Here is a 17,625-nt window from a genome sequence, read left to right as displayed (position 1 = left end):
AAATAGAGGAACATTTACATTACGTGCGCGTGTGTGTGTGTGTGTGTGTGTGTGTGTGTGTGTGTGTGTGTGTGTGTGTGTGTGTGTGTGTGTGTGTGTGTGTGTGTGTGTGTGTGTGTGTGTGTGTGCGTGTGTGCGTGCGCGTGCGGATAGTTTACCTGGATAGGGACTCTCTCCAGTGAGAATGGTCCAGAGAAGTATGCCGTAGCTAATAAAAAGACGGGAAAAATCCAAGCATTAGAAAGAGGTTTTCACACTATAAAAAAAAACGTGTGTCACTTCATTGTATTTATGACTGATGTGATGTAGTAGCAACAATTCACCTGTAAAAATCATAGTGAACATGGTGGTATGTATCTAGATATAGTTAGTCACCTGTAAACATCGTAGGAGCGAACACGGCGGTATGTCGATCCAAAACCCTCAGGGGGCATGTAGGAGAGAGTGCCTCCTCTGCTTGTATGGTTGGTCGACCTGACAGTGTTGGTCACCGTAGACACGCCAAAATCTGCTATCTGTTGACAGAAAGAGGAGGCATTTATGATTTTGTTTAAGCAGGACATGCAATTTTCAATTCAATTCAATTCAAAGGGCTTTATTGGCATGAGAAAACATACGTTTACATTGCCAAAGCAGAAAGAACAATACAACAATACAGCAATACAATCAATACAAAAAGTATGTACATTTGAGGATCAGAATCTTCAATAGATCAAATTCTATGTACCCAGGTTACTCGATGCAGGTATAGTGCAGGAATATACACAATGATTAGTCTTTAGGGTGGTTGTGTTCCATTTGATATCCTTCTCCTATCACAGCAACTCACAAATCTTGCTGCTGTGTTTGCACATTGTTGTACTTCGCCCAGCAGATATGGGATTTTTTTGTCATTGGTCATGTTTTCAAAATCTCTGTGTGTGGCTGTAATCAGTGGGAAGTAGGCCTATGTGTCTCTGATGTCTTGGTACAATGAATGGACAGATGGTTAGGAAGTGTAGCTCGGTTTCCACTTCATTTTGTGTGAAGTGGGTGCATAGTCTGTCTTCTCTCGGGATACACGTCTGCCTATGACGGCCTTTCTCGATCGCGAGACTGTGCTCACTGAGTCTGTACCTAGTTAAGATTTTTCGGTCACGGTGCTCAGGTATTCTGCCACTGTGTATTCTCTGTTTAGGGCCAGATAGCATTCTAGTTTACTCTGCTTTTGTGTTGCTTCTTTCCAATGTGTCAGATAGTTTTCCTTTTGCTGTTTTATAATTTGGTTTAGTCCAATGGGTTTTCTATCTCGTGGCTCTGTTTGTGTTTCTGCCCGGAGTTCCAGGGCCAGGTGGCTGAGGGGGCATCTCTCTGGAGTTTCACTGTGTGTGAGTGCCTTGTTATGGAGTGCATCTAGGTCACTTTCTTTTAGGTGGTTGTAGAACTTAAGTGCTCTCTTTTTTATTTTGATTATGAGTGGGTATCGTCCTAATTCTGCCCTGCATGCATTATTTGGTGTTTTTCGCTGGGTACGGAGAATGGATTTGCAGAGTTCTGTGTGTAGGCCGGGTCTCGGTTTGGTGTTTATCCCATTTTTCAAGGTCATGGTTTGCTAATGGTCCCCAGATCTCGCAACCATAGAGGGAAATTGGTTCTATCACAGAGTCCAGTATTTTAAGCCATGTTTTAATTGGGATGTCTATTTTGATGTTTCTTTTGATGGCATAGAATGCCCTTCTTGCCTTGTCTCTCAGGTCCTTTACAGCTTGGTTGTAGTTCCCTGTGCTGCTGATGTTTAGGCCAAGGTAGGTATAGTTTTTTGTTTGTTCTAGTGGGATTGTGTTTAGGAAAAATTGGTGGTTTTGGCGGCTGGGCCTTTTTTGAAATATCATGATTTTAGTCTTAGTTAGGTTCACTGTCAGGGCCCATGTCTGGGAGAATTTGTGTAGGAGATCAAGTTGCTGCTGTAGTCCTTCTTTGGTTGGGGACATGCAGTGACGAGAACTGTTCATTTCAAGAGCAAATTTTGATTTAGTTTTAGCCAGTCCTTTGAATACAGTTTCATTTAGTTTTTGTCAGATTTTAGTCACGTGAGTCACGTGAGTCTAAAGTTGAACTAGCCGACTAAAATGTATTTAAGCGGGCCTTGATGGCGTCGTATGGAACACATTGTGAGCTTGCAGATCTGCTATATTTCACAACACCCGAGTGCAACCGAGCATAAAATAACTTTAGTATTTTAGTTCTACTGGATCTCTTCTCCACTAGTCCCTCCCTAACATTTAGTTCTACTGGATCTCTTCTCCACTAGTCCCTCCCTAACATTTAGTTCTACTGGATCTCTTCTCCACTAGTCCCTCCCTAACATTTAGTTCTACTGGATCTCTTCTGCACTAGTCCCTCCCTGACATTTAGTTCAACTGGATCTCTTCTCCACTAGTCCCTCCCTGACATTTAGTTCTACTGGATCTCTTCTCCACTAGTCCCTCCCTGACATTTAGTTCTACTGGATCTCTTCTCCACTAGTCCCTCCCGGACATTTAGTTCTACTGGATCTCTTCTCCACTAGTCCCTCCCTGACATTTAGTTCTGCTGGATCTCTTCTCCACTAGTCCCTCCCTGACATTTAGTTCAACTGGATCTCTTCTCCACTAGTCCCTCCCTGACATTTAGTTCTACTGGATCTCTTCTCCACTAGTCCCTCCCTGACATTTAGTTCTGCTGGATCTCTTCTCCACTAGTCCCTCCCTGACATTTAGTTCTACTGGATCTATTCTCCACTAGTCCCTCCCTGACATTTAGTTCTACTGGATCTCTTCTCCACTATAGTCCCTCCCTGACATTTAGTTCTGCTGGATCTCTTCTCCACTAGTCCCTCCCTGACATTTAGTTCTACTGGATCTCTTCTCCACTAGTCCCTCCCTGACATTTAGTTCTACTGGATCTCTTCTCCACTAGTCCCTCCCTGACATTTAGTTCTACTGTATGTATAATTATTGTATATTGTGTACCTTGGCATTGAAGTCGGCATCCAGCAGGATATTGGCTGGTTTCAGGTCCATGTGCACAAGGTTCTTCTTACAGTGGAGGAAGTCCATGGCTAGCGCCACCTGGTGGGCTAGACGGAACGCCAGGGGCCAGGGTGGAGGTTTAGACTCGGTCTGTAGAAAGAATAGTTTTGGATTTAGTGTTAGCTTTAGTTCTTTGTTATTATCCCCCCTCCCCCCCCCAACAGCAGGATTCATAACAGTCAGAGTAAGTAGGCCTGTCGTGTACTATAGGGCAGTGTTCCCCCCCAGCAGCAGGATTCATAACGGTCAGAGTAAGTAGGCCTGTCGTGTACTATAGGGCAGTGGTCCCCCCCAGCAGCAGGATTCATAACGGTCAGAGTAAGTAGGCCTGTCGTGTACTATAGGGCAGTGGTCCCCCCCAGCAGCAGGATTCATAACGGTCAGAGTAAGTAGGCCTGTCGTGTACTATAGGGCAGTGGTCCCCCCCAGCAGCAGGATTCATAACGGTCAGAGTAAGTAGGCCTGTCGTGTACTACAGGGCAGTGGTCCCCCCCAGCAGCAGGATTCATAACGGTCAGAGTAAGTAGGCCTGTCGTGTACTATAGGGCAGTGGTCCCCCCCAGCAGCAGGATTCATAACGGTCAGAGTAAGTAGGCCTGTCGTGTACTATAGGGCAGTGGTCCCCCCCAGCAGCAGGATTCATAACGGTCAGAGTAAGTAGGCCTGTCGTGTACTATAGGGCAGTGGTCCCCCCCAGCAGCAGGATTCATAACGGTCAGAGTAAGTAGGCCTGTCGTGTACTAGGGCAGTGGTCCCCCCCAGCAGCAGGAGTCATAACAGTCAGAGTAAGTAGGCCTGTCGTGTACTATAGGGCAGTGGTCCCCCCCAGCAGCAGGATTCATAACGGTCAGAGTAAGTAGGCCTGTCGTGTACTATAGGGCAGTGGTCCCCCCCAGCAGCAGGATTCATAACGGTCAGAGTAAGTAGGCCTGTCGTGTACTATAGGGCAGTGGTCCCCCCCAGCAGCAGGATTCATAACGGTCAGAGTAAGTAGGCCTGTCGTGTACTATAGGGCAGTGGTCCCCCCCAGCAGCAGGATTCATAACGGTCAGAGTAAGTAGGCCTGTCGTGTACTACAGGGCAGTGGTTCCCAAATGTTTCTGGCCATGCACCCCCTGTTACCTCCTGACCTAGCTGCCGCACCCCCACATGGAAATAAGAATAGCATAAGCTATATAGAGACATATATTTCCTATATGCACATAATATGAACCTGAATATGGCATATATATGCACCATAGGCTATATTATACATATAGACCTACTTGCCACAATATGTTAATATATTTTAAATAAAACCATAGCACCACCATTAGCCTTTTCATGTCACGCACCCCCTAGAAGGTTTTTGCGCACCACAAGGGGTGCACGCACCACAGTTTGGGAACCACCAATGTGTACTAAAAACTCAATAAAAGATAAATATACAGAGCACAGATAAATATCATTTCAAACAATTTCTAAACACACAACACACTTTCAGTTAGTTAACGTCTTTGTTTTTTTATTCTAGTTTTGATTTAGGTCAGTTGACGAAGATGCGTTTTCAGTTGTGGTTATTTAGTTAGTTTCAGTTCAATTATAAAGACCTTGGTGCGCAGAAAGGACTCCAGGCAGCCTCCCTCCATCAGCTCCATCACTATACCCTGCACCTCTTTCTTGCCCATCAAGGGGGGGCGGCCGCGGTACATCCCATAGACCCTGGGAACAAACTGGTCTGCATCTTCCATGTGACTTGCCTCGCGACGCAAGTCAGCATACATCGTACCAGAGCTGCAGTACAGGGTCAGTTTAGGAGGGGAAAGACAGCAGTTAGAACCCAAAATGTTATAATATATAATGTTATAATTATGTAAAACTGACTAAGATCATGAAAAGAAAATAGTGTGAATGAAGATAATTATCAATAGATACATTATGTAGCTCATTGTCATCATACCTGTCATCATTATTAAGCACCTTAATGGCCACTTTGCCCAGGAGCTTGTGTGTGGCCTTAAAGACAAACCCAAAGCTCCCTGAGCCCAGTAGTTCCCAGTTCTCCAGACTGTCGTCGCCAATTGGCCCTCTGCCACTCTCTGCCATCTCTCACCGAAATCTAGAGGGAGACAAAGTATGTGTCCAAGGCCCTCATTTATCGGTAAGCCCCGCCCGCTCGCTCAGCTGCCCTCGATACCATTGTTAAGCAGGACAAACATCAGCGAACCTCCATTGAGGATTGTGTTATGTCTGCGTTTTTCCGAAGAGGAATAGAACCATTCACATCAACAACATTCATACTATAATAACGCCAACACAAGCAACTGAGCGTGGAGATTAGAAAGTTACAAAGCACACCATTTGCTCCAAGGTAAGTTGTTAGTTGTTTATTAGACGATTGATTTAAATATTGTTTAGTAAAAGTTGACGTTAATAGTATGATTTAGTAGCAGGGAGGGTGAATGAGTGACCGCCGCGTCCTCCCCCTCCAGAATGTAAACATTGACATGTGCATGATGTGCGCACCCACGGGAAAAGGAATAAAAAGAAAATGCCCCAAACGTTCTGGGTACTTATTAAGCACTGTTGCAGGACGCCCAACAGCTACGTTTCACCATGGCGTTATTATAGTATGAATGTTGGTGATATGAATGCTTCTATTCCTCTTCGGAAAAATGCCGACATAACACGGTCCTCAATGGAGGTTCGCTGATGTTTGTCCTGCTTAACAACGGTATCGAGGGCAGCTGAGCGAGCGGGCGGGGCTTACCGCACGGTCTATTGAGTGTAAAATCTGCCCCACATTCGAGTGTAGGTTTCGTAGTACACGCACGTCGCCACGGCATTTATAAAGTGATCGCAAGCAGCTGATCCTTCCTTAAATTTGTTCCGACGTTAATAAATGTGACGGCTGAAATCTTTCTGGCACGCCCTATGAAATCAAGCCTCGCCCTCGTTTTTGCGACATGAACCACTGCAGTACGACCTTGGAAACCATAGTTACAGGGGGAAAAATCACACACACACACACACACACACACACACACATTTGAATTATTTTATTTGGTCCACACTTTAAAAGGAAAATGCATACAAGGACACAAACATTATGGGTGCAGTTATGTTACAATCACAAGCCTACGACACATGTTTGGAATCATGATACAGCAAGAATGTCACTCAGCAGCGTCTCTGATAGCCATATTCGTTCACACGACGGTTCTCAGGACTAGGCTTAGTCTCATTATGGCGGCATAGACAGTATACAACAGGGACAGTACAACACCTCTTAGTCTCATTATGGTGACATAGACAGTACAACAGGGACAGTACAACACCTCTTAGTCTCATATGGTGACATAGACAGTACAACAGGGACAGTACAACACCTCTTAGTCTCATATGGTGACATAGACAGTACAACAGGGACAGTACAACACCTCTTAGTCTCATATGGTGACATAGACAGTATACAACAGGGACAGTACAACACCTCTTAGTCTCATTATGGTGGCATAGACAGTACAACAGGGACAGTACAACACCTCTTAGTCTCATTATGGTGACATAGACAGTACAACAGGGACAGTACAACACCTCTTAGTCTCATATGGTGACATAGACAGTACAACAGGGACAGTACAACACCTCTTAGTCTCATTATGGTGACATAGACAGTACAACAGGGACAGTACAACACCTCTTAGTCTCATTATGGTGGCATAGACAGTACAACAGGGACAGTATAACACCTCTTAGTCTCATTATGGTGACATAGACAGTACAACAGGGACAGTACAACACCTCTTAGTCTCATTATGGTGGCATAGACAGTACAACAGGGACAGTACAACACCTCTTAGTCTCATTATGGTGGCATAGACAGTACAACAGGGACAGTACAACACCTCTTAGTCTCATTATGGTGGCATAGACAGTACAACAGGGACAGTACAACACCTCTTAGTCTCATTATGGTGACATAGACAGTACAACAGGGACAGTACAACACCTCTTAGTCTCATTATGGTGGCATAGACAGTACAACAGGGACAGTACAACACCTCTTAGTCTCATATGGTGACATAGACAGTACAACAGGGACAGTACAACAGGGACAGTACAACACCTCTTAGTCTCATTATGGTGACATAGACAGTACAACAGGGACAGTACAACACCTCTTAGTCTCATTATGGTGGCATAGACAGTACAACAGGGACAGTACAACACCTCTTAGTCTCATTATGGTGGCATAGACAGTACAACAGGGACAGTACAACACCTCTTAGTCTCATTATGGTGACATAGACAGTACAACAGGGACAGTACAACACCTCTTAGTCTCATTATGGTGGCATAGACAGTACAACAGGGACAGTACAACACCTCTTAGTCTCATATGGTGACATAGACAGTACAACAGGGACAGTACAACACCTCTTAGTCTCATTATGGTGACATAGACAGTACAACAGGGACAGTACAACACCTCTTAGTCTCATTATGGTGGCATAGACAGTACAACAGGGACAGTACAACACCTCTTAGTCTCATTATGGTGGCATAGACAGTACAACAGGGACAGTACAACACCTCTTAGTCTCATTATGGTGGCATAGACAGTACAACAGGGACAGTACAACACCTCTTAGTCTCATTATGGTGGCATAGACAGTACAACAGGGACAGTACAACACCTCTTAGTCTCATTATGGTGGCATAGACAGTATACAACAGGGACAGTACAACACCTCTTAGTCTCATTATGGTGACATAGACAGTACAACAGGGACAGTACAACACCTCTTAGTCTCATTATGGTGACATAGACAGTACAACAGGGACAGTACAACACCTCTTAGTCTCATTATGGTGACATAGACAGTATACAACAGGGACAGTACTACACCTCTTAGTCTCATTATGGTGGCATAGACAGTACAACAGGGACAGTACAACACCTCTTAGTCTCATTATGGTGGCATAGACAGTACAACAGGGACAGTACAACACCTCTTAGTCTCATATGGTGGCATAGACAGTATACAACAGGGACAGTACAACACCTCTTAGTCTCATATGGTGGCATAGACAGTACAACAGTGACAGTACAACACCTCTTAGTCTCATTATGGTGACATAGACAGTACAACAGGGACAGTACAACACCTCTTAGTCTCATTATGGTGACATAGACAGTACAACAGGGACAGTATAACACCTCTTAGTCTCATTATGGTGACATAGACAGTACAACAGGGACAGTATAACACCTCTTAGTCTCATTATGGTGGCATAGACAGTACAACAGGGACAGTACAACACCTCTTAGTCTCATTATGGTGGCATAGACAGTACAACAGGGACAGTATAACACCTCTTAGTCTCATTATGGTGGCATAGACAGTACAACAGGGACAGTACAACACCTCTTAGTCTCATTATGGTGACATAGACAGTACAACAGGGACAGTACAACACCTCTTAGTCTCATTATGGTGACATAGACAGTACAACAGGGACAGTATAACACCTCTTAGTCTCATTATGGTGACATAGACAGTACAACAGGGACAGTATAACACCTCTTAGTCTCATTATGGTGGCATAGACAGTACAACAGGGACAGTACAACACCTCTTAGTCTCATTATGGTGGCATAGACAGTACAACAGGGACAATACAACACCTCTTAGTCTCATTATGGTGACATAGACAGTACAACAGGGACAGTACAACACCTCTTAGTCTCATTATGGTGGCATAGACAGTACAACAGGGACAATACAACACCTCTTAGTCTCATTATGGTGACATAGACAGTACAACAGGGACAGTATAACACCTCTTAGTCTCATTATGGTGGCATAGACAGTACAACAGGGACAGTACAACACCTCTTAGTCTCATTATGGTGACATAGACAGTACAACAGGGACAGTACAACACCTCTTAGTCTCATTATGGTGACATAGACAGTATACAACAGGGACAGTACTACACCTCTTAGTCTCATTATGGTGGCATAGACAGTACAACAGGGACAGTACAACACCTCTTAGTCTCATTATGGTGGCATAGACAGTACAACAGGGACAGTACAACACCTCTTAGTCTCATATGGTGACATAGACAGTACAACAGGGACAGTACAACACCTCTTAGTCTCATTATGGTGGCATAGACAGTACAACAGGGACAGTACAACACCTCTTAGTCTCATTATGGTGACATAGACAGTACAACAGGGACAGTACAACACCTCTTAGTCTCATTATGGTGACATAGACAGTACAACAGGGACAGTACAACACCTCTTAGTCCCATTATGGTGGCATAGACAGTACAACAGGGACAGTACAACACCTCTTAGTCTCATTATGGTGGCATAGACAGTACAACAGGGACAGTACAACACCTCTTAGTCTCATTATGGTGACATAGACAGTACAACAGGGACAGTACAACACCTCTTAGTCTCATTATGGTGGCATAGACAGTACAACAGGGACAGTACAACACCTCTTAGTCTCATTATGGTGACATAGACAGTACAACAGGGACAGTACAACACCTCTTAGTCTCATTATGGTGGCATAGACAGTACAACAGGGACAGTACAACACCTCTTAGTCTCATATGGTGGCATAGACAGTACAACAGGGACAGTACAACACCTCTTAGTCTCATTATGGTGGCATAGACAGTACAACAGGGACAGTACAACACCTCGCAAGTCCTTCTGCCTCGTCCTCTCGACACTCCAAGCTGTCGAGAGTTCGAAACGCTCCCACAACTGTCTGTGGACAACATGTCCCAGGCTGGACCATCAGAGAGAACGGAGCCAGCAGTCTCACAGGGCCTGGCTGTGAACAAGTACCTGATGCTTAGTCCAGTTACTCTGCAGGGTAAACATAGTACCTTTCCTTTCCTTAGTCCAGTTACCCTGCAGGGTAAACATAGTACCTTTCCTTTCCTTAGTCCAGTTACCCTGGGTAAACATAGTACCTTTCCTTTCCTTAGTCCAGTTACCCTGGGTAAACATAGTACCTTTCCTTTCCTTAGTCCAGTTACCCTGGGTAAACATAGTACCTTTCCTTTCCTTAGTCCAGTTACCCTGGGTAAACATAGTACCTTTCCTTTCCTTAGTCCAGTTACCCTGGGTAAACAGTACCTTTCCTTTCCTTAGTCCAGTTACCCTGGGTAAACATAGTACCTTTCCTTTCCTTAGTCCAGTTACCCTGGGTAAACATAGTACCTTTCCTTTCCTTAGTCCAGTTACCCTGGGTAAACATAGTACCTTTCCTTTCCTTAGTCCAGTTACCCTGGGTAAACATAGTACCTTTGCTTTCCTTAGTCCAGTTACCCTGGGTAAACATAGTACCTTTCCTTTCCTTAGTCCAGTTACCCTGGGTAAACATAGTACCTTTCCTTTCCTTAGTCCAGTTACCCTGGGTAAACATAGTACCTTTCCTTTCCTTAGTCCAGTTACCCTGGGTAAACATAGTACCTTTCCTTTCCTTTCACACCGCCGCCCGGTGACAACACACACGCACACGCACACACACACGCACGCAGACGCAACTTGCAAGCCCAACTAACTGGTGTGTTGTATCTTAAATAAATAAAGAACGAACACCTGCATGAATTAAATAAAGCTGTAGGCCTACCCTGTCTGTTTCCCTCTCACCTCGCTTGCCTTGCTGTTATGTCCACGCACGCACACACGCACGCACCTCAAGGCTACATGACACATCGCATCACCATGAATGGAATGCGTTTGTAGGCTGGCCTATAAATGCACGCCGAAGGCGATCAGTGAGACTGCACACTGCTGTGATAAGTCCTGTGGATGAGTGATGCCTGCATGAGAGATAGGCTACCATGTCGTCAAGGCAGTCATAATTAACGTTTATGGAGTGATTTGATCATTGATGAACGAATCATAAACATATGGATGAAGGCTTGCGTGTGTGCTGGTATGTGTTGGCGACGCACGCCGCGGTCCCGTCCTCCCGACCCCCGGAAATGATCTCGCTTTTATCTGAACTGTCAAAGCACTTATTTAAAAGGTGAATGATTAAGCCCCTTTCTTACGCCTATAGCCTGCTACAATTGCAAATAGGCAAGCTGTATGCTAAGTCATTGTCACTTGGAAATAAAGGCGTGCAGTCCATTTATGCCTTTTTTTTTGAGTGGTGCAACCACTCCTACAACCAGCAATGTCCGTGTTGGTCATGCACCTATGTGACGTTAATGACCACCAGTATGTACCAGTAGGGGCCAGTAGGGGTGCTGTAGCACTGCACTGTTGCCTGCTAATGAGAGAGGGAGAGAGAGAGAGAGAGAGGGGGGGAGAGAGAGAGAGAGAGAGAGAGACAGAGAGACAGAGAGAGAGTTGGGAGTTGCACCACTCTGTTCACACGGGTGTGATCTTTTTATAATATCACAGTGATATAGGCATCTGATGTCACGCTCATGCCGCATACGCTCCCAAATCATCTCACAAGAGCGCTCACATAACAAGGCCAGTAAAGCACTGTTTGATTAAGCACAAACTAATACAATTGTAAACATGTTATATTGTTTTTAATTTGCGCGATTTTAATTACTTGGGAGTTGGAAAATCTCTCTTTTTCTTTTTCTTTGTATATACAATTATACATACAGTTTTATATTAACATTTTAGTAGTGAAAACATGTTTAGATGCCTGTGACAGCGTGTCAGCAGTTCAGACGATGCTGCTCCGCTTGTGTACGACAGAAAAACAGCCGAGGACAAAGTGTACGACAGCTCCCGACCAGACGTCATTTTTGTCCTGGCACAAGTTCAATTTCAAGCTTTGGCGGAAATGGTAAATGCCGTCAATTGCGGTAATTTCGGCGTGCACCCATATTTCGGCGTACGCACGGTTGATAAATGAGGGCCCAAGTGTCCAAACTATATCATTCTATCATTCAAATACAGTATATTTAAAGTACTTTATAGCAGACTGAGTTCCTTTTGACACATTTAAAGTTATGAGAGCCATGAATATTCATGCATATAGCATAACCTCCATATTGTCTACACGTGCTCCAGCGCGAATTATGGAATACTTTGTGTTACTTGTGTTTTGGGTCAATGTATTAATTTATGTTAGGTAGCCATGTAATAATAATAATAATATAATAATAATAATGTAATAAGAGAGATATCTGGCTAGGTGGTGGATATAATTCACCTTCAGGGAGGTTAAACTCCCTGTCTGTGAATTATCTTTCGACAACGACCGCCTATAGCCAGATATTATCCCTTACTTATTGCATTGTGTTTCCATGTGTTTCAAATTTAACTTATTAAGATGATTTAATCTTGTTTCAAATATTATACATTAGTATAATAATAATAATCTATATTTTCCTATTGTTGAGTTTCTTACCTGTGTGATGGCGCTCGATACCCTCTCTCTCTGTCTGTCTGTCTGTCTCTCTCTCTCTCTCTCTCTCTCTCTCTCTCTCTCTCTCTCTCCCTAGAAATAGGCGTGGGTGGAGAGACAGATACTGAGACCAGAGACCGAGAGAGTGAGAGAGAGAGAGAGAGAGAGAGAGAGAGACAGAGAGACAGAGAGAGAGAGAGAGAGACAGAGAGACAGAGAGACAGAGAGAGAGAGAGAGAGAGACAGAGAGAGAGAGAGAGAGACAGAGAGACAGAGAGAGAGAGAGAGAGACAGAGAGACAGAGAGAGAGAGAGAGGTGTAACTGGTCCGACTGCATCACTCTAGCCTGGCGTGACAAAATGAATCACTGTATCTGCCTCTGGGGCCAAACACACACACACACACACACACACACACACACACACACACACACACACACACACACACACACACACACACACACAGTATATCTTTACACTTATGTATCCCTAAATGTATTTGCCATTTTTTACTATTTGACAGTCTTCTATACATCCACGATAGTTTTCTGAAAAAGCTGTGTTTCTATGTCAGTCGTTCTTCGATTTTTCCAAAAATAGCAGACCTACAAGCTCATAGCGCGCCACTCGGTGGCTGTCTGAAAAGCCGGAATGCCGTCGGGCGACATTCCGGGCCTGTGTACAGCAATTCGTTTTAATAAATCTGCGGTCATTTTAACATCTACTCAGACATCCCGACCCCCGGGGGTTAAATTGGCTTATTTCAATATCTAAATAGTTTTTCATCAGACATGTCTCCCTCAAAGCCCAATTCACGAAGCTGTTTTGCAGACTTACAACCATGGGACCAAAGCTTGCTGTATGCCATTAGAATGTCTTATTCTAGACTACTAACGTGGGACGTTTGGAGAATTACTTTACACCCAAAACATGGATAAAAATCACACCCCTGTGAAGTGAGCAGTGCAACATTGCACTGCTCAACTCACAGGGGTGTGATTTTTATTATTATTACAGTAGAAGTATTTTTATTATGAAAGCAGAGAGTCTTATGTTTCATACGGTATATAGTATGTATATGTCGCTATAGGCCTTATTTTGTGAATATTGAGCATTTCAGGTCCATGTCTTAGTCTTAGTTATCTCTGGTGGGCACAAGCTGAATTCAATGACCAATTACTGTCAAACTGTATATGTGTACAATGTGTGTTTTCCTCCTAAAAGTAGACATTCATGGCTTTCATTCGGTGTATGGTATGTATAGGATAGTATTTGTGCTCATATTTATATCGGTCTGTCGGTCTGAAAAAACTGAACTGAAATGTCTGTCAACTTCAACCTTCCATATCTCTGCTGTTTTTTCAAGCGAGCAGCGTGCCTTCAAAAGCAGGTGTTGACGATGGAAGATGGTAGAATCATATATATTTTTTTAAATTGAAGTGGACATGTTTGGCTTTCTTTTGATTTATGCGATGTGATTCTCGCTATAAGAGGCCCCTCGCTGTGGGCCCCTAAAACGTTCAAAAGTCCAATGTTAATCGCTTAGCACCAGCAATCCTGAGAAAATTTCAAAGCTTAGCATACAATGTGTTAAAAAAAACAAAAACAAAAAAAAGTTTCTTTTTTTTCTTAATGTGAGTGTGTGGACCATGCGGTGACATTGATCAAATATTGATAAAAAACGCTTCTACTATATTATTTAGGCCCCAACAATCTAAAGCTATATGTTTCTATGTCAGTGGTTCTTCGATAAATAAATAAAATAGCAGACCTACAAGCTCATAGCGCGCCACTCGGTGGCACGCTATGAGCTTGTAGATCTGCTATTTTTCAATAGCTAAAGCACCAAAATGCGTTCCCGCCCCAAAATGTGCTGCACAAGGTGCCCTTTTTTTCACTTGAGCACCGTCTGCCCCTCTAAATGTCTGTGCACACGCCACTGATTACAATTACAATTTACAATTTAGGCATTTAGCAGACGCTCTTAATCCAGAGCGACTTACATTTAAGCAAGAACAAAAGCATGGGAATACATCACATAAAAGCATTTATCATGAAACATGCGTAAGCTAAGAAGGTAACAGTGGAATATCTATATGATGAAACTATACATACACTATACATAATAAACTATACATATTCACTACTATGCTATACATATGTACTATGGCGTGCTATGACTATATACAATACAATTATAGTGCTGTCTACATAACATGCTATAAGTCTGTGTCAAATGCTATCTAAGCCAACAGAAATGCTATCTAAGGGGTTAGGGTAAGTGCTATGGGCCATGATGGAGTCTGAAAAGGTGGGTTTTCAGGCTACGGCGGAAGATTGGGAGTGATGCTGCAGTTCTGACTGCAATGGGAACTGATCTTCAAGATGTATAGCAAAAGAATGTCGATGTTCCCCACTTGAAATATTGACACATGTGTATGTTTATTCTGGCATATGACAACAATTAGGAGGTGTTGTGATCCAGTCTAGGTGAATTTTAACTTTTCGTGGTCATTAAGGGTTTCATGTCCCTGCTTCATCTCTCTCAGCTAAGTTGTGTGGTTGTTCCAATAGAAGACAGCAGATGGCAGCAGAAGGCTGTCTCCAATCTCTCTGTGACCTGAACGTACTTTGATTGATTGATTGAAATATTTATTAACAGTTTGCAGAATTTACAGTACAGTACATTTCAAGCACAAACTCAATACAAAGACTGTTAACTGTGAGTGGACGACCCAATTAAGCATTACACTTGTTTACAACAGGGTCCACGTTGTTCAATTCATCAAAACATTTAGAGACATACAAATAGACATTTCTATGTAGCTAAAGAACAGAACAGGAATTCATCATAGACACACATGACATGTTTAGCCTCAACAGTAAATGCAGCTGAAAAAGGGTAATAATAATACAACATTAAAAATAAGAAAGAAAGAAAAGAAAAAGGGGGTAAAATAATAAAATAGTAATTTATTTTAGTTTTAGTCATATAGTCTTCGAATAAAACTTAAAAGGATCCCTGCTGGGTAATACAAATATTCCTTAAAACATTATACTTGCCCTCTACAAGTCAAATAAAAATAAAACGCCTTAAATATTTCATTTATACATAATATAGATAATAGATATATAAATATTAAATACATCATCAGGTATTTAAAAGGTTAAACCCACATAGAGCCTGTACCTAGTACCTCACCGTACGAGCCATAATGGGAGCCTGCAGATCTACAAGCTCACACCGCGTGGCTTCCATGACGTGCTCTGAGCTTGCAGATCCACGCGCGCGACACCGTCGTACTGACGAAGCCTATAAAAGCCCCCACGTTGTGGGCGTGGCTACGGCGGGTGACTCGCTTCACACACACACACACACACACACACACACACACACACGGTCCGACACGGAGCACTTCCACACATGATGAGAGCAGAGAGTTCCTTTGATCTCTGAAGAGCTTCTTTAGCGCTAATAATAATATCAATAACAGCTGTTTTTGGGAGCTGACGTCACCGCCGACCCTTATCCATTCATATCCGGATTGATACGGTGGCTTTTGTGTGTGTGTGTGTGTGTGTGTGTGTGTGTGTGGAGAGTTGAGTTGAGGTCCCAAAACAACCCGAGACCAAACAAACAAACAACTTAACAACCATAGCGCCTACCAAACCAAACAAACTACCACCGTATCGGCACTGAACTACCGCTGTGAGACAAACTACCAAACCAAACCACATCTCTGAGCCCAGAGGACTGACTGACAGCAGGTGGGTTGAATCAGTGAACTCCCTCTGCGTGCATACATGGTTTAAAATAACGAGAATAATCAGTGGCGTGCACAGATCTGTTTATTTCATATTTACATGTCAATTTCAGCTTTGACACTTATTTCAGACATGCTCTAGTATGTGAAGTGAAGAGTCTGCCTGTGCTATTAACTCATTTTGAAAAAAAAAAAATATATAGTTTTTCTCCTCTGGTGAAAAGCTGGAATGTGCGCGATGGCAGTCTCTCAGTCAAATCTGGTCCCATATAGTTTGGAAACAAATAGACCCTTTAATGGTTCTGTGACTCAGACAATCCAATGGAACCATTTGGTTCTATTTGTACGCTCAGAGTTAAATTGACATGACAAATTACATAAATTGGGGTGCCAGAGACAGCCATTAAATGGGGGTTATGTAGCTTAAAGGGACACTTCACCCTTTTTGCAAAAAAATATATGTTAATGACGTTTAGAAGCTTTAGAACACTTTCCTGGGGGTCTTTATGTGTGTAATATGTGGTTTTAGATATTTTAGATTGTAGCATTGAGCCTGTTGGCTCTGATGTCATGGACACTGGGCTCACTTCCTTCCTGGACTACATGTTGTTTCAGTAAGACAGCTCTCCCCCTATCCACAAGGAGGAGCAGTGCACCAAAGAATTATGGGAATTGTAGTCCAGGAAGGTAGTGAGACCAGTGTCCATGACATCAGAGACAACAGGCTCACTGCTACAATCTAAAATAACTAAAACCACATATTACACACATAAATACCCCCAGGAAAGTGATCTAAAGCTTCTAAACGTCATTAACATATATTTTTTTGCAAAAAGGGTGAAGTGTCCCTTTAAGCAAAAATGATTGCACACTAGAAAGCACTAGAGTTGGTTGAGAGTGCACAGCTATAGCCTATAAGCCTAGCTCAAATCTAAGTTGTGTGTGAATCTAAATACTTTATTTATTGCCAGACCTTGAAAGTAATTCACAGTCAAACGGTGAAAAGGAAGGCCCAGAAGAACTACGTTAAAATGAAGCAGAAACAAATGGGAGATTACAGAAATTACTTTATGAATGTTTCATTAAATCATTTGCATCTTACTATAGGTATAATCTGATGATTTTCTACTCCAATTTAGATTAGTGTATTATCATTTATTTGCTGTATATTATATACAGTATTCTTATTTTGTCTTCCATGTCATTGCAAATAAACTGACAATGATTGACCATGCATTTGACTACACCCATTCTGACCGGGCACCCATTTTGGTGTCGGCATCATGTCATGCTTTAGCTATTGAAAAATAGCAGATCTACAAGCTCGTATCGCGCCACCGAGTGGCGCGATACGAGCTTGTAGGTCTGCTATTTTTGAAAAATCGAAGACACTTTTAGAAATCTGATCTCA

The 17,625-nt window shown here is 43.0% G+C and overlaps 1 protein-coding gene across 1 annotated transcript; it reads right to left on the bottom strand.

The window, feature by feature from the left end:
* Positions 1-371: 371 nt before the first annotated feature.
* LOC310874090 (receptor-interacting serine/threonine-protein kinase 3-like) lies at positions 372-11,344 on the bottom strand (the record flags this gene model as incomplete). Its single annotated transcript, XM_083786765.1, has 5 exons — positions 11,307-11,344; positions 4,990-5,148; positions 4,640-4,823; positions 2,991-3,140; positions 372-515 (listed from the first exon to the last, which is right to left on the bottom strand). The coding sequence occupies exons 2-5, from the start codon at positions 5,133-5,135 to the stop codon at positions 372-374; spliced, it is 624 nt and encodes a 207-aa protein (XP_083642891.1). The 5' UTR covers positions 5,136-5,148; positions 11,307-11,344.
* Between the last annotated feature and the right edge of the window lie 6,281 nt (positions 11,345-17,625).

Source organism: Protomyctophum parallelum (genome assembly GCF_964188405.1).
Source record: "Protomyctophum parallelum genome assembly, chromosome: 17".
NCBI lineage: Eukaryota > Metazoa > Chordata > Actinopteri > Myctophiformes > Myctophidae > Protomyctophum > Protomyctophum parallelum.
Note: the sequence above shows the minus strand (reverse complement) of the source record. Positions and strands in the feature narration are given on the sequence as shown.